At 41.8% G+C, this 25,478-nt stretch overlaps 2 protein-coding genes across 5 annotated transcripts; both read right to left on the reverse strand.

Moving 5' to 3' along the window:
• Window positions 1-8,209: 8,209 nt before the first annotated feature.
• LOC108653149 (uncharacterized) lies at window positions 8,210-9,367 on the reverse strand. The gene is made up of 2 exons (XM_018103463.3): window positions 8,884-9,367; window positions 8,210-8,822 (listed from the first exon to the last, which is right to left on the reverse strand). The coding sequence occupies exons 1-2, from the start codon at window positions 9,216-9,218 to the stop codon at window positions 8,489-8,491; spliced, it is 669 nt and encodes a 222-aa protein (XP_017958952.1). The 5' UTR covers window positions 9,219-9,367; the 3' UTR covers window positions 8,210-8,488.
• A 2,677-nt stretch (window positions 9,368-12,044) lies between these two features.
• unc-104 (kinesin family member unc-104) lies at window positions 12,045-25,472 on the reverse strand. 4 transcript variants are annotated; one of them, XM_030383017.2, is made up of 27 exons: window positions 25,327-25,472; window positions 22,933-23,066; window positions 22,783-22,865; window positions 22,300-22,724; window positions 21,980-22,235; window positions 21,898-21,900; window positions 21,678-21,841; window positions 21,482-21,621; window positions 21,255-21,296; window positions 20,362-20,478; window positions 19,524-20,303; window positions 19,299-19,465; window positions 19,042-19,232; window positions 18,123-18,407; window positions 17,426-17,835; window positions 17,188-17,365; window positions 17,035-17,125; window positions 16,675-16,971; window positions 16,252-16,614; window positions 16,009-16,198; window positions 15,512-15,904; window positions 15,337-15,448; window positions 14,698-14,724; window positions 14,438-14,627; window positions 14,238-14,374; window positions 14,014-14,115; window positions 12,045-13,949 (listed from the first exon to the last, which is right to left on the reverse strand). In XM_030383017.2, exons 2-27 carry the CDS (start codon window positions 23,030-23,032, stop codon window positions 13,853-13,855), a joined length of 5,340 nt encoding a protein of 1,779 aa, XP_030238877.1. In that variant the 5' UTR covers window positions 23,033-23,066; window positions 25,327-25,472; the 3' UTR covers window positions 12,045-13,852. The 4 variants fall into 4 exon arrangements, with proteins under 4 accessions (XP_030238877.1, XP_089116895.1, XP_030238879.2 ...); XM_089260769.1 differs by lacking the exons at window positions 21,898-21,900; window positions 21,980-22,235; window positions 22,300-22,724; ... (1 more) ...; window positions 22,933-23,066; window positions 25,327-25,472 and having other exon boundaries at window positions 15,512-15,901; window positions 16,015-16,198; window positions 21,678-21,873; XM_030383019.2 differs by lacking the exons at window positions 14,698-14,724; window positions 21,898-21,900; window positions 21,980-22,235; ... (2 more) ...; window positions 22,933-23,066; window positions 25,327-25,472 and having other exon boundaries at window positions 21,678-21,873.
• Window positions 25,473-25,478: the final 6 nt, after the last annotated feature.

Raw genomic sequence — 25,478 nt, forward strand, 5'->3', positions numbered from 1 at the left:
TTACGTCGGAAGCAAGTGCAAATGTTGCTCTGGACGCACCTTAGGGACTGATAGCTACACAGTTCATTTTTTTGTGGTTTTATTCTTCCATTAAAAAGAATCCAGAGAATGATATCAAACCATAATAAATGTTTAAAAAATAATAAATATACAATTTTCAATTTAAAAAATAAAATAAAGGAAAGTGAGAATAAATAATTAAATTGTATTTTCATTTAATAATAAATTAATGTTTAAAACGAATAGTTAAATATTTAAGTAATATTTAAACATGTAAATGTAATAATCATATTATCAATTTGTAGTATACATTATTATATAAAAAGATTGGTATTGATGCAAAAAAATTGTATTTATATAATTAATATACTTATTTTTATTTTCAAGTAATTTCGTAGCAAAAATATATCAAATTCTTTTAGCTATTATATTATTTAATATTAATTTTGTTTAGAAATATATTTAGTATAAGACACATTTCTATGAATAATAACTTATTAGCAACTTATTATACACTAAAATAGGAAATACCATTTACTTTTAAGCAAGTTAAATAGTTACAAAAAATAGTAATAATAATAAAAAAAAATCTGGTACCCTTTCCAAGTTTATTATTCAAATAATTAAATATGATATATATTTTATTAACCAAAAAATTAATTTTCTAGATGTATTTCCTTTCCGCCACGCTCACAGTTGTCTCTCTTCCACATCATTTAACTGCTGAAATTTTACAGCCCAGAGGCTTAAGACGTAATTCGCTTAATATGATGGCGTTTACCTGTAAGTAAAAAATAAAAAAAAAACATAATTTGATCTTAAGCTCATATATAATTGAACTTCCATTCAATAAAAATCAAAAATTAAAATGCTTAAACATGAAACTCAGGCTATTTTTTGTTGATTATTTTAAACATTGTAAATTTATGCGAAATTATTTCATCGGTTTCCTTTTCACATTGTTAACATCAATCAAATTTTAATTTGTTTTCCTTTTTCTCAGACGATGTCCTATTTTTTGCCGTGCAGCCTCCAGCAGGCAAGCTGAAGGCAGCTCCCTGGGCGCAAAATGGCTGTCAGCTAGTTTTAAGTTTCTTCCTTTCTCCCACTATCTCTCTCTCTCACTCATTCGCTGTCTGTTTGTCTCTCTCAAACTTTTTCTTAGCCCAATTCGTTGCGTTCTTTGTTGCTTTGTTTGCGGAACATTTTCGCCGGCTCCCATAAACTTGGATTGTAGAGCCTGGGGAGCGTTCCGCTAGCCAAGGACCCAGCCTCGTCCATTGAGAGGCGTGGCACTCCGACTTGCAACTATGACAAAAGATTGCAATGGCCAAAGTTTGGCGCTACGTTAATTAATTTTGCACGAGCTGAAGCTTGAACTACTACCACTCCAGCGAAGGTAAAAGCCAAGTGCTCGCAAAGTGCAATCAAGGGTCATGAAGCCAGGGGGAAGTTCGATGTGAGGAAAGATCTGGGAATATACCTACCAAAATTTATATGAGGTTAAATTGTAATTAATATAAATTCAAGCTGAGGCCATTTGTTATGCTCTCATTCGAGTTCAAGTGTTGCGATTAGCTTTTTAAATGTTAATAAATGAAGTCTGAAGCGAAATGATTTATTATCATAATTCAGTGGAGGATTTTTCAATTTCTAGATACTCTGCTTAATAGCAGTTATAAAATATTTATTGGGAATTGTTAAGAACCGATTATGCACGCTCATATATCGTTTGGTCAAACATTTCGATGTCAGCTTTAGCTGCAGCTGTTTAAGTCTCAACACAAATTACTGATTTGACAGCAGCACTAAATATTTGAACTTATGCTCTCCCCACTCACCGCTGAACCCCAAACGGGTTCGAGTCCCAATTTGAGTCCAACAAATATTCTGTCAGCGCATGCCGCACACTGATTAAATGCAACTCGAACAACAAATTTAAATGCATGTCGCAGAGCCAGAACACAAGCCGGAAAAGTGAAGATAAACAAGCAAGCAGAGCTATACCCTGTCTGGACATGAACGACTGAGCAATACTCTTTAATGCTTGAAACAGCCACGATGTACATTGTATGACATCATGTCTCTTTGGAAAAAAGAACCGACATGGGTATACACGACTATATCCGTTTGAAAATATTGAAAGCACTTTGGGAATCCGAGTGTAAGGTATTTGCCATAAATATAATATACCGATTCTTGTATATACCATTTATTTTCTGTTCTGTTCAAACTCCGTCTATCGCTCAAATCTATATACCTTTTATTTTCAACTTTGCTTACTGGGTACTTAAATGCAGCAGCTTGTTAGTCTAATAAATTGTCGTCTCGTGATGCTAGCTGATATACCTTTTACAACCATTGCCTACGGGGTATACAAATTGAACAACTTGTTAAACTGGGATACATTTACACGTTGTGTGGCTCTGTTTTATACCGTATTTAAAGCATCGTTAAACCGCGTCGATAGTCCCGACATCCGACGCCCGCCCTTTGACCCGCGACCGCCTTGGCCTGAGCTGAGCTTAACCCGGAGCAGGATAACGATGGCCATTAGGAATGTGTTGGTAATTAAGAGGGACATCTCTATCGCACTGTCCTCCCACTCGAAATAGTCCCTGCTCTTTTCCACGGCTCGAGTGCTCTCCGTTGTGTCCTTATGCTAATGAGCAAAGTGAATTGTTTGCTGTTTGTTGTTTTTGTTCGCTGCCGGCTGTTACTTTGCCTGGGCAACTGGGCAGCGATAAAGTGTTTTGCCTTTGCCGCTTTATGACATGTTTAGCCAGCCAGCAGGACACTCCAATGTCCAGTTGTCGACATCGTCTTCCATTGATTGATGCAGCAGCAGAAGCAGCAGCAGCAAAAACTGCCAGCAAACAACTTTATTTAAAGCGGCGTTCATGAAATATTCATGTTGCATGTTGAGCAGCAAACAAACAACAGCAACAACAACAGCAACAACAACAGCAACAACAACAGCAACAACAATGACAACCGCTGCCTGACAGGACAATGGCTAGAAGCTGTGCACAGCGTGGTCATAAATTGTTGTTGAAACTTTCGGCTGCAATTCAGAGTTGATGAAAATGCAATAGATCTGTCTCTATACATATATGTTTTTATACATTGTCTATGCATGTGTATTCATACATATATATAAGTAGACAATTATAATTACCATAATTTATACATGCGCTTGCGGGAGTCAGCCGCAAATAAATTGTTTATTGGAGTACCTAAGAGAGGTAAGCAGAGAGAGAGAGAGAGAGAAAGAGTGGATGAGCAGACACCGAAAAACATAGCGATAGAAACGAAAACAAAGAAAAAAGAGATTAGTCATGTCCATCGCAAGTCCAGAGATAATCAAGCTTAAGAAAAGTTTACGCAACTGCGACTTATTATTAGAGGTTTAAGATATAACACATGAGATAAGTTAAATAAAGGAGAGTTATAAAAACAGAAAGTAAGATAATCAAGACAGCACAGTTTTATATAAATAAGCAACGCTTAAGGATATCGAACCCAACCCAATAACTAATTGGAAATTCCTAATTTCCGAATGAGCGAAAAAGTTAGGCCTCTCTGTTCGAGATAGTCAACATTGAAAAGCACTCACAAAAAATGTTATATACAACCACATGAATCAACCTTAAGCTGGCTTCTCTGCCTCTGCCTGCGCCCTCGCAAACTGACAGATTTTACAGCTCTATCTGTGAATTTCAAGCACTTGGCGAAGGTGCAAGGATTAAGTTATACAAAATGCTGGTCATCAATCTTCTGGGGTCATCTTAACATCTTAACCACGGCTGTGCGACGACGAGACGAAGTCGCCTTCAACATATTTTCTGCACCACTTGTTTGCCTATTCAGCTTTTCCTCAATATGCTACATGAGAACCCTTTTCAAGTGCTTGCCTGACTGCTCTGGCTGATCCAGTTCATCCGTTTGGCCATTTATTTGGTCAGCTTAAGATTGACCCACATTTTGGCAGAGCTTAGGTTACCAAATTTTAAGATGCCTTGTTTGCCCAACTCACAGTCCACGGCGTTCGGCTTGGGCGCCTGTTTGCCAGTTTAATGGCCCACCACGTAGCGACCTTGTGGTCATGAGCTTTAAGCATTCGGTTTTAGCTGAGAGTGCATTGGAAAATATTATCGTCGCACACAAACTATAAATTGGCTTTAGCCAGGCAGCTGAAAAACTTGCTCAGCATCCGAGTCTCATGTGAGTAGAGCAGGAGGCGACGCCATGTGGAGGAGTTGGAGCAGCAGTTGGCTGGAGACCGAAAGACGAACAGCATTTGACATTTCTGAACTTTGGAAACACTTCAGACTGCAGGGAGTTTCCAAAGCTGAGCTTTCGGTAGCTATAAGAAAATTGTTGTGAACAAATTAATATTGGAGAGAGATAAGATACAGAGATAAGTATTATTAGATACGGATATATATGTAGATATAAAAGATGATGTACGATATTGGATATAAAGTTGGGAGCGATAATATAGAGATAAGAGATTGAAACATACATCAGTTCTCCCGTCACACTCCCTGCACTTTAAAACCGCCCAGTTGCTCTAGTTAGCCTTTTACAGGGTATCTTTTGGAGTGCAACAAAAGTGTTATATTGCCAGCCCTCATGTTTTGCATTTGATTTACAAATTTTCCTTTTTGGCTAATTTTCATTGGTTTTTCTCGTAGCTGTTAGATGGCATTCACTTTGTCAAGTGCAAGTTTTCCCAATGACTCAACTTGACTTTTACCCAAAGCCGAAAGCCAAATGACAGCTAGTTTTTATTTTTGTGTCTTTTTCTTTTGTGTTTGGTTTTTAAGCTTTTTTGTGGCCAGCGTAAATTGCAATTGGCATGGCTCTGGTCTTTAAACTGCTTTTGGTGCTTTGTTTTTCATCTTTTTCGCTTGGCCATCAAACGTAGATTATTATCCGGCAAAAACCAAGAAAACTTTTACTCCAAATGGCATGAAAATGCGGACTTATTAGGTTACATATATGTATATGAGATATATACATATGTAAGTAAGTAAAGAAGACAATGAATTATAAAGAAAATTAAATAAATTGTAATAATTTAAATCTTGTGTTAAGTAAATTTGATTGACTACTAGCCCAAATCCTATATAGGTATCTGTAATCTTTGAGGTTGAAGCAATTACGAAAATAGAAATATCTTAATTTGATTTAATTCAATTTTTTGTCTAACCGACTGTCGGTTCAAAATGAAAACCTCAACTTGACAGTTTTCAATGTTGAAGCACATATCTGCATTTATATATATGCATGTATATGTATTCTGTATATTATGATACTCTTAGCAATGTTCCCAACTTACGAATTTGAGATAGGATCAATGGCAGAGGAATGACAGCTAACAAAGGCCAGCTCCAGCGTTGGCCGAGCAGCAGTCCAATAATTATCAACCACTTCCACATGTCAGCTGTCCAATTGGAAATTTATGCCGCTGATTGGGATGCCATAGCAATTGATTAGTTATCTGAATTTGATGTAGACCTTGACTAATTACTTTCAACTGCTACATATGTAGCTAATAGATAATAGGTGCGTGAGGCGTGCTAATAGACATTAAATGTAGACACGCTACTAAATAAAAAATAAAATAAAATGTCATATATTTTACCTATGCAAATTGTCTAAACACCTTTACCACCTGGCATATAAATGGGCTTTAATGGATCGTAAAACCAGAAGCAGCGCGTCTACTAACCGAATATTATACAACTGAGTTGATTTAACTTTCATTTCCGAAATAACAAAAGAAAATTTCAGCGAGGAATCTGCGGTTTATTTTGCATTTAATTTGAAATCAAAGAGTCTAAATTTAGTGGCGGCTAATTTGATTTAATGCGAATTTCATTTTACTAAAATGATTTCTTTCTCAAGCCACAACGCTTAACTAAATAAATATGTACATAGAAAATGCGTAGGCAGTCAATTAAAGTTGGATTTGCTATGGCTTTAATTAAAGGCAAATCCAATGAAATCTCCAAGTTTTCAATTTGATTAAAAGTTGTTTCGTTCACAGCTTCCACAATTTGCGCATTAATCAAAACTCGGCGCAGAGCGCGCAAAACACATTCAACTTCATTGGACAGAGACAGAAGAAGAAAGAGATGCCGCGAGAGGGGGGTGAAAGCACATAACAGATAGAGAGCGAGAGTTCGTGTATGTGTGTGTGTGTGTGTGTGTGATTGTCTGTTTGTATTTGTGAGCAAATTCCTTGCATATTAAAATATCATTAATGAAATTTTTACTTTGCTTTTGCTTTTGCTTACATTTCCTTTCAGTTTTCTTGTTTCTTGTCTATATTTCTGTACATTAATATTAATGCGCAATTGCATTGTCATTTGGCATGAGCATGAACGACTAATCGATTCCCTGTCCACATTTTCTAGCTAATCTGCAAATGGCCGCCAGATGGCGACAGCTGCTTCAAGCATGGCTACACACTCCGTTTTCTGATTGGATTTAAGGGTCAACGAGACCAGGCAGCATACACACGAGCGTGTGAGTGCGTGTGCGTGTGTGTGTGTGTGTGTGTTTGCATCATTTGCATATTGCCGACTAAATTTAAGCGTCGCAGCGGAAACGGCAGCAGCAACAACAAAGACAATAATGAAGATTGAATTATATGCTTAATGAGAGCCTGAAAGTTCCTCCTCGCAGCCCAAGTGGAGTTCTCGACTCCTCCATTGAGGACATTTGCGTCTTGCTGTCTTTGTTTGCCTCCATGTAATACATAAATTTCAGCTGATGTGCTTTTGTTTATGATTTCACAAGTTACATTTTATTAGCGTGCAGCACTTCTTAAGTGCAAGTCCCATTGTCCAACAGCAACTGGCGCTCTGGCCTTGCCCCGCATCCTCGCCCTGCTGCGTCCTGGCATTAACAAATTAAGAGCTTTCCAGCAGCACATGCTGCATTTGTCTTGCTAATTGGGCCGAAATTCCAAATGCATGACACAAATCCCAATTGGCAAATAAATCAAATGTTTGATTTTATTTAACTGAGACACTAAAAGGAATACAATCTGCTGGCAAGGGCAGGCAAACAGAGAGAGATAGAGAGAGAGAGAAGAAGCTTAAGAGATTTCATAGTATCAATAATTGCAGTCTGTATCCACAAATACTGCAAAATAAGTTTATATATCAAATTATTGATATATATATTGATGCAGTGATGTAGTAATGTAGTGATGCAATGATATATTGATATTACTTATAGATAATATTAACACGTGTCCTTCCAAATACCGATAACATGTTCCGGAATGCCGCGAATTGCCTATCGTCATCGCTTGCCCAAGAGTGAACTGCTCCATTAGAATCACAATGTATAACTACTTCATGTCCTCAACACACACTTTGAAGAGCAAATAAAAGTTATTTGCTTATCCTTAGCACTCACATTGCTTATATACAACGTTCAGTTGAAGATTGTGGATAGCCGACATGGTCGCAAGTAGTAAACAAACCAATTTCATGCACCAATTGAATAACTTCGGTCGGGATAAGAACTTTAAAATGTGAATAAACTAGGGGTACGTTTCTTGAGTTTTCTTTACAGATTTTATTATTCAAAACGATTAAACGGCACAAATGGTAACAAATTGAGACGATCATCGTCGTTGCCTTCTTCGGCAGGTGTGGTATTTTCGACACAAGGAGGGGGCGCCGTGTCCACCTCCTCGGAGGTCAACTCGATGAACACGCATTTGCTTATTTTCCGACAGCCGCCATTGTTGCGCACCACATAGGCCTCAGTGCAGCCACAGCCATTATCACAGTTATACAGGCATTCAGTGCGATCATCTACGCAGTTCACCTGACAAAAGCTCTGGCAATCCATGTAGACTGGATCCAGGCAAGTCACGGCCCGTTGCGCCCAGCTCGCGCGCCAGACGAGCAGCAGCAAGTTGACAGAGATCAGCCACTTCCACATGTCAGTTGTCCAATTGGAAATGGATGCCACGGATTGGGATGCATTTCCGTTAGCTACCTTAACCAATTCATTCGCTACCAGAATCTGGCTCAAACTTCATGGAAATTAGCTGTTACGGTTATACAATGGAATTAGTGATGTGTGCGTGACTTTAACTTTAAGAAAGCACTTGATAGATGATCAAATTTCTCGATAGTTCCAATTAAATATTTCTAATGGATAATAGAAAAATCCCCCATTTTGATTTTATTTATATTATTTTTTTTATCAGCTTTTATTTAGAATTTGTTTACAACAAAACTAGTATATTCATCGTGACTTGCGTGCCCTGCTCGGCACGCACTCATCTCTAAGCAGAACGCCTCTCCTTGTGACACTTCAACTGTCGCAGTTGCCTGTCAAAGCGCTTCGCTGCTGGACGCACTGCAGCACAAGCTCCGCTGCCTGCTGCCCATAAATATATGCATTCATATTTATATACATTTTCCATGCTGTACAGCTATATTTGATCTCCCAGCTAATCCCTGGGTGGGGGTCCACGTGGCCGCAGAACACTCTCTAGAAGATTGGGGCCGGGCTGATTCTTGGGCCGAGGTGTGGGCGTCAGGGAGCGCGTGTGCGGCGCTGCATCCTCCTTCTTGTGGACAGCCGAGGTGGCAGCACGTCGTGCCCGAATCTTCTCCTCCATCTTGCTGGGCACCATGAAGCAATTGGATTCCTTGTAGACGGGCTTGCGTCGGTCGTTCCACGGGAAGGTCCACTGAATGGGCGTAAAGTCGCGCCTCCAGGGCTTGCGGGGCTTGAACCAGCAATCGCATGTCCAATCCTCCTCGCCGGGCTCATCGTCATCGCTGTAAGGATTAGGATTATGCTATCGGCTGATTGCGTGACTCCAACTATCGTTTCACTTACCCCCTGACATAGACGCGCACATATCGCGAGGATCTGCGAAAGATCTGCAACGCCTCGTTGAAGGTCAGCTCCAGGGCCGGCACATCGTTGATCTGTGTGATCTCGTCCCCGATGCGCATGCCCCCGCGCTTGGCCAGACCCGTCGGCGAGACGTTCACAATGGTCAGCGGCTCGAATTGATCGATGCCCCCGGTGACCTCCATGCCCCACATGGCATCGTAGAAGCTCATGACGCGCCGATCCGTCTCCAGGGTGTAGCTCATCTGCAGCTCGTACTCGACATTGTCGAATGCGTCCGAGTCGTACTTGGGCACCTTAATCTTCGAGTCGAACATGCTGCTACTACTATACTACTATTCTACTCCTATTGCGGGGACCGTGTGGAAACTGACGGAACTGACTGAGCGTCCTCTTCACACGTTTTTGCGCCTTTGCCGCTGCTGGGCGTTCGCTTTTATAGTCGCCGCCGCATCGGCACTTGGCACACGACGAACGCCGCCCCCGACCGCCAGCTCGCAGCCTCCCCATGCCCATGCCCATGCCCATCTATCGCTGACAATGTCAATGTCTGTGTCTCCGCCGGTGCCGCTTGCCAAGTTAATCGATCCGCCTTCGATTTGCATTTAATTGCGTCTATTTTTACGTGTCTTACACACACGCGAAAGCGGAAGCCCATTGTGTTGTAGTTGCTGCTCCTCTTTCTAGGGTCTTCCACTGCGCCTTATGCAGCCAAGGCAAATCCAATGGGGGATTCCGTCCAGCCACTGCGCTAGCTCCATTTAAGCCAGATCCACTTGCAACTGCAACTGCATCTGCAGCCAGTCGGCAGTTGGCAGTTCTTAAAGTGCGAACAAGTCAAAAGAGCGAGTGGTCAAGCGCTTGGATTTCACTGACCTCAATCAGACTCCAGTGACAATGCAACTAGCAACAACAACTGCAGCATGTCTAGCTCAGTGCGAGAGGGTGTGTAGGAGCGACTAGCAGACACCCTGTAGCTGATTTTACTCAGAAGCATCTAGCTAAATTTAGATGCCAATGCAGTCACTCCACTCTAATATCTAGGTGCTACAATCGAAAAGGAAAGCCGACTATCAGATACCCTGCGATATCTCACTCAAACTCATTTGCATGTAAGTATATCCCTTTACATAGCATATACCCTACACTTCTAAGTTGCTAAGCTATTAAACAAAGGAATTTATTTCTAATTTGCAAATATTTTGAGATATTAGATAAAGGTTAAATTCACTTTGGATCAGACTTGTATCTGAATAATAATAATGTGGTTCGAGTTTTATAGAACCTCAGTTGATAAGCATAAAGTCCCCATTTGATCTCCTAGACACAATTACCTTACACTACATACACATCATAAAACTAATATACCCCATTGGAAATAAAACCACAGGGTATTCACTAGCGAGACCACAACTAAAGCCCACAACGGCAACTGTGCGACTTAAATGCGGATTTTACTGCCCGTCGACTTTTGAATTATTCATTTGAGCGAGCAGACGGAGAAAAAATCAACAAAAGGCCCATAAAAACGGAGATGGTCAGCAGGCAGGTTAACTGAAAGAAGAAGAAGATGAAAAAACAGCAAACTACCAGGCACCAGCTACCAAATGGCAAATGCCAAACGGTCAACTGACCAAATGGCCAAAAGGCAATGACAAGTTGCCTAATTACCGCTGCTTCGCTTCGCTCGAACGAATGTTCAGTAAATTTGTCCCCAGCTCGGCCCGGCCCTTGGCCAAGTTAATGCGCATACCTTGAGCCACGCCTCGATCTCCTACATGCCCCATTCCCTCCCTCTGTGGGCTTGCCCTTGTGGCACGTCCTGTAAAGTCGACGATTTGCATCGCCGACAATTGCTTTGGCCTTATTCGGCAATTCAGCGCACAATTGTGTCGAAGATTTAGTGCGCACTCTGAATGGATTTACATAACGCATACGCAGTGTGGTCTGTGTATGGAGCTATTGTGACTTTCAAGTGACTTATTAGCCGCGCTAAGGCCCAAAGGTCTTTAGTCGCAGACGTTAGCTGAAGCGTACTTAAAGTGATTCGTAGAACAATAGCAGAGTCTCTATCGAATCGACGTAGAACTTACGCAATTGAATTAAATGTATAAACGGGCTCAATAAATACTATAGAAGACTCAGAAAAGAATATATAACATAAGACTTTGGCGATTGCAATGAAGAACGAAAAAAAGGAAGAATAAATAAATAATTATATTAAGCTCTGGCTTTAAAGTTTATTTTATTTGATTGGAATTCATATTATTTAAACTATCAAGCAAGCTAATTACTCTAATTAAATTCAATTTTACCTAAGTCAGAGCCTATTCATCATTGTTTATGGTAATACTAGAATACACTTCTTTGATCGTATATTATACCAACTCGACATTTTTCGCATAATCTTGATTTGACGTTTTTTTTTTATGGAAATTTTATTTCAATATTATTCTCACTATAATAATAATCCCTATGAATTTCAGTATCCATTATAGGTCATATTATTATAATAAAAGATATTGAAGGTTCTTTATTGCCTAGTGATGTAAGTAATAATTGTCATGCAAGAATATTTGCCGTCACTGGTTGCAAAATATATTAATAGTACTTACCTTACGAAAATAAATGATATTTAATAATATATGTTAATATTATAAATCAAATATCTAAATGGATTTCTCCAATTGTGTTGTTTTTTACAGTTTTTATTTAAAGCCGTTTTAATTTATAGTTCTTTAGTAGTGAGACGCCCAATTGCACATATATATCATTTGGATTATACATACAGTTAGTATACGGTTGGAAATGTTGTTGTTGATAAAATCGAATCCGACTGGAGAATACTCTACCGCATTTCCTCTGCGCAGACAACAGAGTTATCAATTTTGTTTAACTATATAGTGTTTTATATATATGTAAATATATATATATATCTATATTGAATTTCAAATGTATTTGCATGTACCATATACTCATTTATATGCACTCTAAGTGGAGTTTGCTCAACAATATATAGATCTTCTAATACTTGGATTTAGCTTCGGTTCAGCTTCATTTGCCTTGACTGTGTGCAATTCTGTGTTCTTGTTTCTTTTGTTTTTTGATAAATCAGCGCATTATTGTGAGTAAATATATATATATTTCATTTTGGTTTTATATAGTTATATGATTATTGTAATTACAATTCTCTAATATTTTACAATTCCAAATTAATATTACATAATAGTTTAACAAATGTTTACATTTCGCTACAAACTCAAACTCGATCGCTTAACGTTTCCTGTTCTGCACGTTCTCTAACACTGAAAACATACGAAAGCGAACACCTACCAGCACTTTAGGGGGATATTCGACACTTGTCTCCAGGTACAAGCCACTCCCCATGCTGGGACCCACTGACTTCGGCAAAGACTCTTTGCCCGCCGCCTTTCCCGGCTTAAGCTCGTGCCTCCAAGCAAATGCAAATGCAAATGAGAAAAATTGTTTTACAAATTTTGGGTTTTTTCTTTTCGCCAAGGGGTTTACATCAATAATTTTCAATTGGGGATATTACTGCATATAATTTGCATTGTAAGCGCTATAGTATTTTTGTTTTCGTTTTTAAAGTTCCTTAGAAATGTACAGGTGGCCATTGCATTATATATTTCGATAAAGTTTTTAGACTACGCTAAATATTTTGTTCGCTTTAAGCATTTTGCAGGTGGTTCTTGTGAAATTGAAAAATATTAGAAGAGTTACATCTATATAGAGAGAAAGTTGGAGTTGGGTTTAAGGCATGAACGAAACGAAAAGCTTGTAAGCTGTCAACTCTATGCATTGAAGCGTGTTTTTTGTTTTCTTTCTTAAATAACTTTGTTTTTCCTTGGTATATTGCCGTGCCATTTACATTGTTCAAAACTTTTTTTGTGGCTTTCCTTATAATTTCATTTTGTTTTTCATATTCATCGAACATATAGAGAATAGAATTTGTATTTCTAGAGATTTGTATTACTGAGCGTACGCTTACTTTTTAAGTCCCACACTACGTTCTATATACTGTACGGTCTTTCGTTAACATACACACATATTATATAGGTATATATATATATATATATGTATATATATTTGTTGCATATGTATATGTAATTGCATTTAGTTTTTGTTTGTTTTTTATATGTCTTGCTTGACTTTGCGTTAATTAATCAATATATATATATTGAAAATTTGTGTATAAACAGCAAATATATATACGTTTTATACAATATTGGTTTTATATATAGAAATATATATATGATTTTATATATGTTTGCTTTAGTTGCTCCTTTAAAATGCATATATATGTATGTTTGTTTGTTTGTTTTGTGTGTGGAGTGTGCTGTTCATGTTCTTGTTCTTTTTCTTGTTTTCGTTTAAACAAAGGCTCTCTAATTCGAACATAATATCACGTGGAAAATTGAAAGTTTGTTCGGCAATTAAATAATAAATTAACTAATATGTTATCATACAATTCGGTAACATAAAAACTATTTACAAAACATATGTTTACATACATATATATATTGTATATATGTGGATATATCAAATGTATTGCCAAATATTGCGAGCGCCCGCTAAGTATGCCACAATAACTGTGCCACGCTCACTGCTGCCTAATTTTGGCCGTTAGCTCAAAATAATAATTATAATTAAATACAATTACAATACTCAATAAACATGTTTTTGTCACTACTTAATTATTACGTACGCTTTGCATTTCGGGTTTTCATTTTCATGTTTTCTTTGTGTTGGGTTTTCTTATATTCCTATATTGTGTGTCGTAACATTAGCGATGGAATCTTTGGCCATGTGACGCTCATTTGCCAGCTGCCTGTGGCGCTTCCTCCTTGTGGCGCCTGCCCATGCCCAGCCGCTGCAGCCAGCCATAGCTCGCGTCTCAGTAAACCAAAACGGACTCCATCGTAATTGTATCTCATTTATTCGCACTAGCTGCATTCGCCGCGTTGCTGGCCTGGATCTGCGATGCCGTCTGCGAGGCGGGCTCCAAAGTACGACGCGCCAGGCGAGATCTGTGTGGGAATAATACATGTTTAATGTCCCATATTATATATAGTACTGCAAAAGGCGACTCACTTGATTTGGCCAGCCAGCAGTGGATTGATGGCATAGAGCCAGTCGTGCACTTCCTTGTCGCCCAAAGTTTGCAGCAGATAGCCGCGATGCTTGGTCACCACGCTGCAAGAACGGGGAAGAAAATAATTAATATTCAATACCATATATGATAGGTCATTATTTCTCAACACAAATTGGCTTTCCTTGATGCAATATATTCTTTCAGTTCCCTGGACTCAACTCACCTAAAGGTGTTGGGTATCTTGACCATAGCTGCCTGATCCTCGCTGCATTCAACCTGTGCCGTGGCCAGATTCAACACAGCTCGCTCCACTGGATCCTTCTCTGAGCGATAGATAAAGACGTAAGGACGTCGTACAATCTGAATGGAATATAGATTTAGTTTAATCAATTAGGACGACTTAGCTACTCTTGGTGTACTGACCACCCAGCGCTTCTTCCAGCCAGAGCCACCGTGCTCGAGCACATTCAACAGGCCCTTGCGTGCCACCACGGGACTAACCCGGATCTCCTCCAGTTCGGGCACATACAGGCGCAAAGGAAGAGCCGGCTGTGTAGCCGGTGCGGGTGCTTCCCATCCATTCGGCGCATCGGAGCGATCCGGTGAGCACAATCTGTGAATGGTCAACATATGTGGGATTAGTTTCCGTCCAAGGAGCTGATTCGATTCAAAAACAAAGTTACCTGCGTCGAATTACAAATTTGTTGTTTCTAATTTGTGTTCAAAATAAAAAGAAACAAAAACGGAAACAAATAACGAAATTGTTTTTTGAGTTTGACAGTTTAGCTGAAGAATAGGTGAGTATATATTGATTCGGCGGATGAGTGTTATTTGGTGAGTGCATTTAGCTAGCGGAACCAAAAATCAGCCATCTATGCAAAGCAAGCCCCATTCACTGACAAGTTACTTGCTAAACTGAAATCTAGAATACCATCAACTATAATTATCATATTCTAGATTAAATTATAACAGTCAAGATCTATAACGCATGGGATCTGCTTTTCAGCATCTCCTAGATTTGTCTTTAAAAATAGTTCTATGTAGTTTTTAGTCCGTTTCTTGTCCTTGTTCCGAGCTATGCCTACATATTATGTTAAACTCAAGTTCAGCCTTCTTCAGATGAATTGATACCTACTCGTACTCAGGCACGCCCACATATTAAAATATCTAAGCTCGACCATATCGCTCAAATATAATCACAAACTAAACCGTAATGAACATACTGCCAGGTGGGTAAATTGTACAGCCAATTGTTTGTGTTTAACGAACGAAAGCAAAGATGGGAATGGATAAAGCATGCGTTAAATACTCATTGAACGTACTCCATGGAATTGCTGGAGATGCAACTGACGGTCATATCGGCGCAGCCCTCATCGCTGGGCGAAACATCTGACTGGGTCTGCGTATCGTTCGCTTCGGACTTGATGTATCGACCTAGAATCAAAGAATCTTCATTAGTCTATGGTCACGGAGTTGCTTCCACAATTTTCGACGTACCTTGCACTAGCTTCAAGCACTTCAGCATGAGTTCCTGCTCGCGTTGATTGTACTCACGCTCTGGCAGCATCTGCTGCGCATCCTTGACTGGCGTTTGGGGCGACTGTGGGATAACCATGTGCACGGGCGAAGTGGCCGCACGGGCAGCCAGATTGCAAACGTCCTTTTCGGTCTTGGTTGTCGGATTGGGATTGGTGTCCATGCCCAGACGCTCACGCAGCAGCAGCAAATGACGCATGCGTCCCACTTCCTCCAGACGTGTCAGCTTCTCCAGCTCCCACTGATGATCGAAGATCAGCGAATCGCCGCGTGGCCGCCAGCCATGCAGATTCTCCTCGCCACGCACATACGTGGAGCTGGTGTCCAAGACACGGCGCTGTCGACGCTGAACTCCTATGAAGCGGATCGTGGAGAGATAAGAGATAAGCATAGTGAATGAAATATTCAAGACGTGTGCGCAAACAGAGGACGAGTACAACTACAATGAGAATTGCTACCTGGACTACCTGCTTCGGATGCTCTGCGCAGCGACAGCTCGTAGACGCCAGAGAGACGATTGGCCTCCGGATTGCGGTACTGGCCAGAGAATAGATGCTTTAGGGAGCGCGGACCAGTGCGTGCATCGCGTCCATAGATGACCATGCTGAGATCCTTGGTAATAATGGCTGGGCGAGCGCAGTTCTCCAGCTAAGGGAAAAGTTAATAGGAATCTCTATAGTACGTAAATCATTGGGACTCACCTCCAGATAGGCGCTGAGCGTAATGTAGATGGTTTCGCCACCCTGCGAGACGCGATTGAGTAGTGCTGAATTGTGCAGACTGGAGTCCCAGGCTGCCTCGAAGCGGTAGAAGGAGCGATCGTCGCCGGGCACCTCGACTACCTCTCCCGGGAACAAGCCCAGCGAGAGCACACAGGCATCCTCGTCCTGCTCATCCGAGGACTCGGGCGTATTGCGGATGCGTCCAACCACCAGCTCATTAATGTCCTTCCACTTCACCTCTGGCGTGGGCTCATGCACAATGGTAATGCGTATGCGTCGCTGTATGCCCTGATGCAGCAAAAAGAGTCCGCGACAGGGCAGATCATCGCTGTGCTCAACCACCTGGGAGAGGGTGCTATTAATCTAACTGCGAACGAGCAGGCTTGGGAGACAGTCGCTTACCGATGGCACATACTCGCCATTGGGGGCCAGCTCACAGATCTCGAACCACACCAGAACATCATGCTTCGCCAAGACCGTGGAGGATGGCGGACAGGGCAGCGGTCCGAATTTGGGACTGCGCACTGGCTGACTAATGGGTATGCTTGGTGGCAGCATGCGTCTTGGTGGTGGACGAGACACGAACTCCTGCTTGGCATCTTTATGCAGAGGATGTGTCTGATAGTGCCCAAAGATCTTAAACATGATGGGCTGGGTCTTCAGATACTCGATAAAGGACTTGGTGACGGGCACAGTTATCTAAAGAGAAACATTACAAGCATGAGATCTATGTAGCCTGAGGGAATTCGAGTGGCTACGCACATTTTGCACATGATAGAAACCGAGTGGAGCGCCCGAGGCGGAGTTCTTGACCGGCTCTGTGGAGAAGGCTTCCTCATGGCGATGCAAGAAGCTGTGAAGTAACATAGGAGTTTAGGTTAAGGTTCAATCCAATATAGATTATGGCAAACCCACTTGAACTGACAGAAGATGTCGGCGTACTCGGCGCCAATGCCCGTGGCCTGAAGCACGGTCACACGGAAGGTGAACTCCTTGCCGATCTGCAAGTGCTCGCCAGGCTCCTCGGCCTGCTCGTGATACTCCGAAGCGGAGTTGGAGTCAATGCCGCGACCAGAATCTGCATCCTCTAGTTCTACAAAGATTAAGAGTTTATTAATGGAAAGTTATCGAATGAAATCCCATGCTAACTTACCTTCCAGTTTGCTATCCAATCCTCCGTTATCTATGTAACGCTGCACATCGTCCTTTTCGTTGAGCGCACGGTACTTGGGCTTAGCATCGTCCTCATTGAAGACCAGGCGAGCCGACTGCTTCACGCCATTGTTGAAGTCGATCGACTCCTCATCCAGCACCGGCTGCACAGCAATGCGCAGATAGCCCCGCACATCGCCTCGCTCGTTGACAATGGCCACCTTGTGCACCAGGGGCACCGGATAGAGCAGATTGCTCAAGTAGATGAAGGAGCGACCGACCATGCGGAACCACGGGAAGCGATCGTAGAATGGATCGCCCCCAGTCAAACTCTCCACATTGTAGTCCGGCGAGGTGGGACTCAACTCAGCCTCGTTGTGATACATTTCACGCATTAGCTCCAAGCGTTGTCTAAAACGAATAGCAAATATGAAAACACGAGGTTATAGAACGTCCGATATGCCAAGCTAATCACAGCAAACAGTGCGCATTGCTAAGGGCCGAGTAAAGAAAGCCAAGTGAAAGGGCAAATGATAAAGAAGTACGAGCAAACATATACATACATATATACAAGAACAAAACCTAGAAAACTACATCGAAAGCCACATTAAGACTTGCTAAAGGATAAGGATCATGCAGGCATTAACGGAAGCAGCTACAATACATACAAATGATAAACCTCGAAATGGAAAGCAAACCTAGAAGGTATCAGATTGGCCAATGTCAAACGCGTGGGATACGCCTGACGCAGCTGAGGCTTCAACTCGGGCTGCTCCATGTGCTGCTGAGACTGGAGCTGACTCTGAGGCGGCGACTGCGGCTGAGGATGAGCCTGGTACTGAGTCGAGGGTGCCGAAGGCTTTGCCAGCTCCCTTGCTATTGCTCCTCCACTGCCGCCCGCCTCAATGCTGGACGTATCGAAGAGCATGGACGAGGGCGGACTCTCGACATTGTACACTTGGCGCATCAATTCGAGGCGATAGCTTTCGGGGATTCGGGGAATAAGTTTGGTTGGTTGGTGGATGGATTGAACGAGAGGTGGGGTTTCAACATGATTGAGTTTTGGAATGTCAGGAGAACCAACAGAAAAGAAAACAGAGTACAAATCAGCATTGGTTAAAGCCTAAACTAGCTTTGTGCTCAGTGTATGGCAATGGCAATGGCGATGAGTATCGAAGGGCGTAAATGGTGGCGGTGAAGATATTTGCCAGCGTCTTGGAGCGGCTTCTCATTTAGTTGAGTTCTCAAATACTAAGTTAAGCAAATGTAGAGCTTTAAGTACAATAAATGGAAGTCAAGAACTACAACCACCATGCACGTACCAGAAAGGAAACTAATCAAATGAAATAATAAATTCAAAAAGAATCAGAAACCAGAAATCAAGTCAAGTCTAAAACAAAAAGTCCACTTCGGACTTGCCGAAGGTTGTATATCCTTGCAGATAAATGGATTCGTACTATAAAGAGAGGACTATGTAGGAATCTTAAATCCCTTAAGTAAGACTTTTAATACATAAAATACATCATCTAATCTATTCTCTGCAAGAATATAACGAAACAGTGCAAAGAGTAGAATGAATGTGAGCAGCAAAGAGTGCCTAGGGTCGAATTTCCTCACCGTAGCTTCTCCAGCGACCAATAATGGGTAGCTCCATTCTTGGTATCTGTGACCTCAACGGCGACTAGAGTCTTCGAGACTGGCGGTGCGCCATACTCATCCTCCGGTTGCATAGGTGTCATGCTCGAGGCCAGCTCCGGTGGCAGCGGCGAGTACAAGGTGTCGGTCAACAAGGTAAATTGGAATTGTACCTGAAAGAAACAGAAGAGGGGAACTGTCTAATAGGCGCATCTCACTACAATTTTCCAGATAGCGACCTTTTTCTTGAGCTCCACGGAAATGGCATTAGCTTCCTTGAGGAATATAGCGTTGCCCCAGAGATCATCGCGCAGCGATGTAAACTGGTGATAGCGCCACTTGCGGAAGGCCCAGGCAGCTAGCCCTGCTTCGCGTGCGGTCCAGCACGACTCGTACATGGGATTGGCTGTGGATTAGAGCAGGACAATGACATACTTATCCATTAATCGTCAGCCTCTACTCACTATAAACATCCTCCTCTTGGTGGAAATCCTCGGGCGAGTAGCTGCTGTACATGGACATGGTCATGGACTGCTCTTCCACTTGCTTCTGCAAGGCATCGATGCGCGCCTCGTAGTTCTTGCGCTGTTCCTCGAACTGTTGGTCGGCCTGGAGCTTTTCGCGCTTGTACTGCTCCTCCAGGTTGTCGAGGCGCTTCTTCATCTCGGCCTTGAGGTCGATGCCCTGCTTCTCCAGCAGCTCGCACTGAGCGAAGTTCCAGTCGACTTGCTGTGTGTCCGCCTTCTCTACCTCATTCTCTGCCTCGTTCTCGGTGATCTTTTCGCGCAGCTCACGCGCCTGTTCAGGATTGGTAAAGCGGAACACGTGATTCTTGCCCAGAATCACGCGTGAGCCTGTCTTCAAGACCTCGGGCTCAACAAGCTTTCGGCCATTAATGAATATGATGGCATCCTTGTGGGGCAACAGGGTCACGGTGCTGTTACGATTCTCAAAGGTGCAGTGTTCCTTGAGAATATGAGAGCCGGACAGCTGAATGTCCTGCGGAACATTAGCTTCATGTGTGCCCAGACGTGTGAGTCCGTCTTTGATGTAGTAGAGCAAGCACTCCGACAAATTTGGATCTTCGTTCAAATTAACCAAGTGGGGTGTCTTTTTGGGTGAGAATACGCCCACTGTGATACCGTCCTCCTTCACGGCTACGCCCATCTCCGCAAACACCGCTTCACGCTGCAAGCGGATCTCCTCGGTGCGCTTGAGCTTCTCCTCCCAGGTCTCATTGAGTTCTAAGTGGAATCAAGGGTTAAGCGATTGGGTCTAGGGCCTCCGTCTGCTGGATCTTACCTGCAATAAGCTTCTCGCTGGCCTGCAGCTGATCCACAGCCATTTCTGTGGTAGAGCCATTGCGATTGCGTCCTTTGGTCGGCGACTTAATCACCGACGACTTGCTGAGCTCATCCTCTGCAAGGGGAAGTAGTAAAATAAGTGGTGGTTGACGGATTGATCAGTTGTCGCAAGCGCAGTGATATAAGCGTGCATAGATAAGTTAGGGGTTCGGTTAAGTATCATAAAAATATGTGGTAAGAAAGCGATTGCCGATTAAGTATTTGTTGTGAGACTTGGATGATGAACTCTGGCGTGTCCACGTCTAGCCCTGGAGCAGTGTGGACTGCAAGGAGTATGTGCCGCATCTTTTTGACTTGGCAACACAAACAAAAACTGCAGTGGGAGACGGGAGTCGATCGATTGACAAAGATCAAGCGAAGATCGTCGCTACACAATAGAGCAACTTGTCCAATCTTCCACTGAGTCAACTTTTGGTTACAATAAGACGCAACATAAATAGGACTTCAACATTGATTATCATAAGTATATATGTTATATAGGTTATATATAGTTTTAGATATATATAGATGTGGTATATACGGTATACGTCCTGAAGCGAATTTATGTTTACAAAAGCGCTGGAGTTACAAACAGTTTACACACACACACACACACACACACACACACAAGATTCAGAGCTATATGGGCATGTGGGCACATCCAGTACATGATGGTATACGAAGTTGGTTAATTCTTTTAGTTGATGCCATCGAATTCGTGGCCTGGACATGCCCCTATGCTGCATATATGTATATATGCTTATATAATTGAGTATGTGACATATTGTCATATTTCATATATTGTGAAAGCCTTTGTTTTTGATTAGCTCAGTGTAAGTGGACTCTACTTACTATTCGCATCGCGCTTCTCACACACCACTTTGCCATCGGGTCCTAAATGAAACAGGGTTTGTTTTTGGGGTTTATGAACTCAGGCATAACTCTAAACTAGGACTAGAACTACGACTAACTTAAGAGTTGTCATTTGTGTTTTGTTTTCAAGTGTTCGGTATTTTTTGGCTTACGATTAGGCTTAGTAATGGTAGAGAAATATAATCTATGTATCAACATCCACTTACCCTCCTGCACCTCAATGCCCTCAGCCTTGAGCAGATCGCGCAACTTCTGAATCTCCTCCTTGAGCTCGCGTATAAGTTTGGCATTGGCATCCTCATTGACGACAGCCTTGCAAACAATTTGCTTGGCACGGTCCGCATAGCTGAAGGAGTTCATGACATGAATTGGGAGTACAGCTTTTGGTTGAGTTAAACCTACCGTAGGGTGCTTAAAGTTTCATCGTAGTTAATATCGGCTGGTGATATGGCAGCTATCATGGCTGTCTTGGAATTGCCGCCGAGATTCTCGCGCAGCAACCAGGTCAGAGCTGAGTCGCGATAAGGTATGAAGTCTGCCTTCTTCGAGTTCTTCTTCTTGGATACCTAATTTCAGTAAGAATTAGAGCAGTTCAGGAGTAAAGGATCACGCGGATACTTACAGACTGTTCGGGCAAGGCAAGCAGAAAAAAATGCAAACAGTTAGAAAATTTCCTTGAGGGAGAAACCATTCAGAATGCTTACCACCTCCGCCAATGCGGATATGACTTTGCCTAGGGTTGTCAAGGACTTGTTGATGTTGGCGCCCTCCTTCAAGCGAGTGCCCTTAGCACCTGTGGAATCGGCACGCTCCGAGCCAGCCAAGTCCACCAAACTTATCTTGGAGACTTTCTCAGTGACCAAGTCGGTCATGGTGTCATGACGACGCTGTGTAAAGAAAATGGTAAAAACTGCATGCGAGCGGGAGCTCGTCTCGTTCATGTTGGTAGCTGCCACAGTGCTGAGGATTGAACAGAGAGCGAATAAAGCAAACTGGATAAACGATCCCACTCGTCAACACCTACCGCGCCTTGTTGCCCTCGTCGATGAGATCGTGTATGTCCTGGTAGTCGGTGACAGCCAACTTGGACAGGTCCTCCACATAGGGACCCAACAGTGGATGTTCACGTACACGCAAGTTGCCTTTGTTTTTCGGGTTTAGCAAATCCCGCACGCGCTCGCAATAGATTTCCATGTAGGAGACCTCTACGGAATATTTGAGGTCGTCGGTTTCGGTCTCCTGAATGCGACCGAAGAGATCCTTGCATATCATGGGAATAATGCCCTCCTGCTGCTCCTCCTGCCGACCCATCATGGTGTAGGATTTACCCGCACCTGTCTGTCCATAGGCAAAGATGCAGACGTTATAGCCGTCAAAGGAGTGTTGAAGCATCTCCTCTCCAATGTCCTTGTAGACCATCGCTTGTGTGGAGAAGTCCGAATCGCGCGGCTAGAAATGATGTGAGATTAGTTATGCGTAATCGAGGGAAGCCTGCGGCTGGTCTTACATCATGCGACCAGTAGGAGTAATCAAAGTTGAAGCGCTTGACGGACTCGCTCGTGTTTGGTGGCACCTTCGGATTGGTAATGGCTGTAAGAAAAGTATAGGATAGGTTTATGATTCGATCTCTCTCTTAATTCTATCCTAGCTGCCTTACCCGTTGTGGCCCCGCTCATCTCAATGATGCATTTGGACTCCCGTGCGATCTCCCGCGAGTTGAACGGGCGCACTCGCACCGCCACCTTAACCGACGACATCTTGGCTGCTTGGCTTGTCTTAGGTTGCGGTTAACTGGAGTGGAAAAAGAATCCAAGGGAATGGGGTTAGCTCTTGGCAAGCGTTACGTTATGCGAGCCTGGCAATTGGCCCATAAATAAACCACAAGCCGCGGCGTCATTTTATAATTGACCCAACTGTGTTGGTGGGTGTGCCTTTCTCTGTGTGTGTCTGTATAGTGTGTATGTGTGTATTGTACATTGTGTCTGTGTGAGCTGTGACTCATGCAAATCGCTGGGGGCTTGAATCAAATTTATATGATTGCAGTGGGACGAAGCAGTTGATACCCAACAAGCAGCATGTGGCATGTTGCAGAGGCGAACGGTAATCGCACTCCAGAACCTACTATTTGATGACATATAATTACGAAAGCTTTCTATTCGGGACCATAAAAACTATATCACGCTTAGCGGCAGAAAGTAGGCAAATAAATGTTTGAGAACTTAATGGAAATTTAATTAAATATCTGTCTGGAAGGAAAATTCATTTCAAAATTTTCATTATTTATATACGAATTGAAAGATAAATATATACATATTACATACTACGGGCACCCTAAAAAACGTACTTTTAAAATAATATTAGTATTTATACAACTCTTAGTTTTTTTATACCCTGAACCCATTGAAAATGGGAAATCAGGGTATAATGGTTTTGTTAAAATGTATGTAACAGGCAGAAGGAGGCGTGGCAGACCCCACGAAGTATATATATTCTTGATCAGGGCGACGAGCTGAGTCGATTTAGCCCTGTCCGTCTGTCTGTCCGTCCGTCCGTCCGTCCGTCCGTCCGTCCGTCCGTCCGTCCGTCCGTCCGTCCGTCTGTCCGTATGTTTGAACGCGTCGATTTCAGAAGATACAAGAGCTAGAGACTTCAACTTTTTTTTAAAATGTCCGTATATATCACGCGGATATCGAGTTTATCACTAAAAAACGATAACTCATTCCGATACTTTTTTATCGATAAAAAACCTTATCGAAGATCACTAAAAAAATTTTATCTCCTACATCTTTCAAGCTAGAGTCTCCAAATTTAAAATGTATATTAAGACGCATGTCATACAATTTCGGTTTTTGTTAAAATTTACCCCCCACCCTTAAATCCACCCCCTCACCCTTATCTTTGTAAAAGTCGTATATCAAATACTAGAGACTTGTGTTTCGGTATACACATACATTTAAACAATATGAATACGTTCTGAAAGTTTCATTACGATCGTACGTCTAGAAATTAAATTATTCAACAAATAAGTTCCCTAATATCGCCAACACTGCAGCGCAACCCAAGCGCAATCGCCTGTATATGTGAGTGTGTGTGTGTGCGTGTATTTGTTTGCATGAGTGCGTGTGTGTGTGCTAATTATTATTGAAATATCAGTTGCTTGTAGGGTTCAGGGGATCTCGTAGTCGAGCAGTCTCGACTAGAGCTTTCTTACTTGTTTATAAATGAGTATATGTATAAAATAAATCTTTGTTTACCCTTCATATTAATTTTTATTCAATATTCAAGAAGATCTTTTATATATAGCCGCCTAAACTATGCGTAGAAATTGAAAGCATGTTTAGATTACATTATATGTATATATGTATTGTAAAAGTTACCCTTCATTAGTTGAATAAAATAAAATGTTGAAGGATAGTATATTAGTAAATATATTAAATTATAGTAAAAATAATTATTGTAAAATCTCAGAAATAGTTTTTGAACAAAATTCTAGAAACTAGCAAGCGAATATTCTTGATTTTTTGTAATCTCTGCAAATTATGAATATTACGGTTAAAAAATTCCTTAAATATTAAACAGTAGTTTTAGATATTAATAAATATTGTGGTCCTCTTAAGGAATTTAATTTTTAAACTTAATATAAACTATTTACTTTTACGATTTAACTGCATTTGCGTATTTTCAATTTCTTTGTGCTCACGCAATTTTCCATTTTCCTTCATTTCCTGCTTTTACGAATTTATGTAAATAGTTTTGTCTAACCTGCTACCCTGCTGACTTATAGTTATGCTGCCTCACACCCCGCACAAACACACGCACACACACTGTCACACACACAAACACACACACACACGAGTACATACTAGAAAAAATTCCACAATCCACACTTCCAATAAAAGCGCAGCCGAGTATCGGGCACTCGAATGAGTCATCAGCGAAAAGAAGGAAAAGACCCGCTCACACCCCAAATTAAAAACTTGCCATAAAAACATACATAACATTAAATGTATGTGAATATTTTTAATAAAATTGTTAACGTAATAGTGTTTACCTTTACTCTGGATTACAGCCAAACGAAAAGCTGGCTTGAACTTGAATTTTGTCTTAGGCAAAGTCCTTTGACTTGATCATATTATGACCAATTTTGTTGGTTGGATTAACTTTTTTATTACAATTTGTATTATTGACAATTATTATATAAAT

Source organism: Drosophila navojoa, chromosome 5 (assembly GCF_054131105.1).
Source record: "Drosophila navojoa isolate 15081-1374.11 chromosome 5, UAZ_NAV_1.0, whole genome shotgun sequence".
NCBI lineage: Eukaryota > Metazoa > Arthropoda > Insecta > Diptera > Drosophilidae > Drosophila > Drosophila navojoa.

Coding starts and splice junctions, on each gene's coding strand:
- LOC108653149 (XM_018103463.3), bottom strand. CDS start 9,218: ATGTTCGACTCGAAGATTAAGGTGCCCAAGTACGACTCGGACGCATTC. Junction 8,823..8,883: donor GTGCGCGTCTATGTCAGGGG/GTAAGTGAAACG, acceptor TAATCCTTACAG/CGATGACGATGAGCCCGGCG.
- unc-104 (XM_030383017.2), bottom strand. CDS start 23,032: ATGTCGTCGGTTAAGGTGGCGGTGCGAGTGCGCCCGTTCAACTCGCGG. Junction 20,479..21,254: donor TGAGAAGCGCGATGCGAATA/GTAAGTAGAGTC, acceptor TTCCCCTTGCAG/AGGATGAGCTCAGCAAGTCG. Junction 13,950..14,013: donor CTGCTGGCTGGCCAAATCAA/GTGAGTCGCCTT, acceptor ATTCCCACACAG/ATCTCGCCTGGCGCGTCGTA.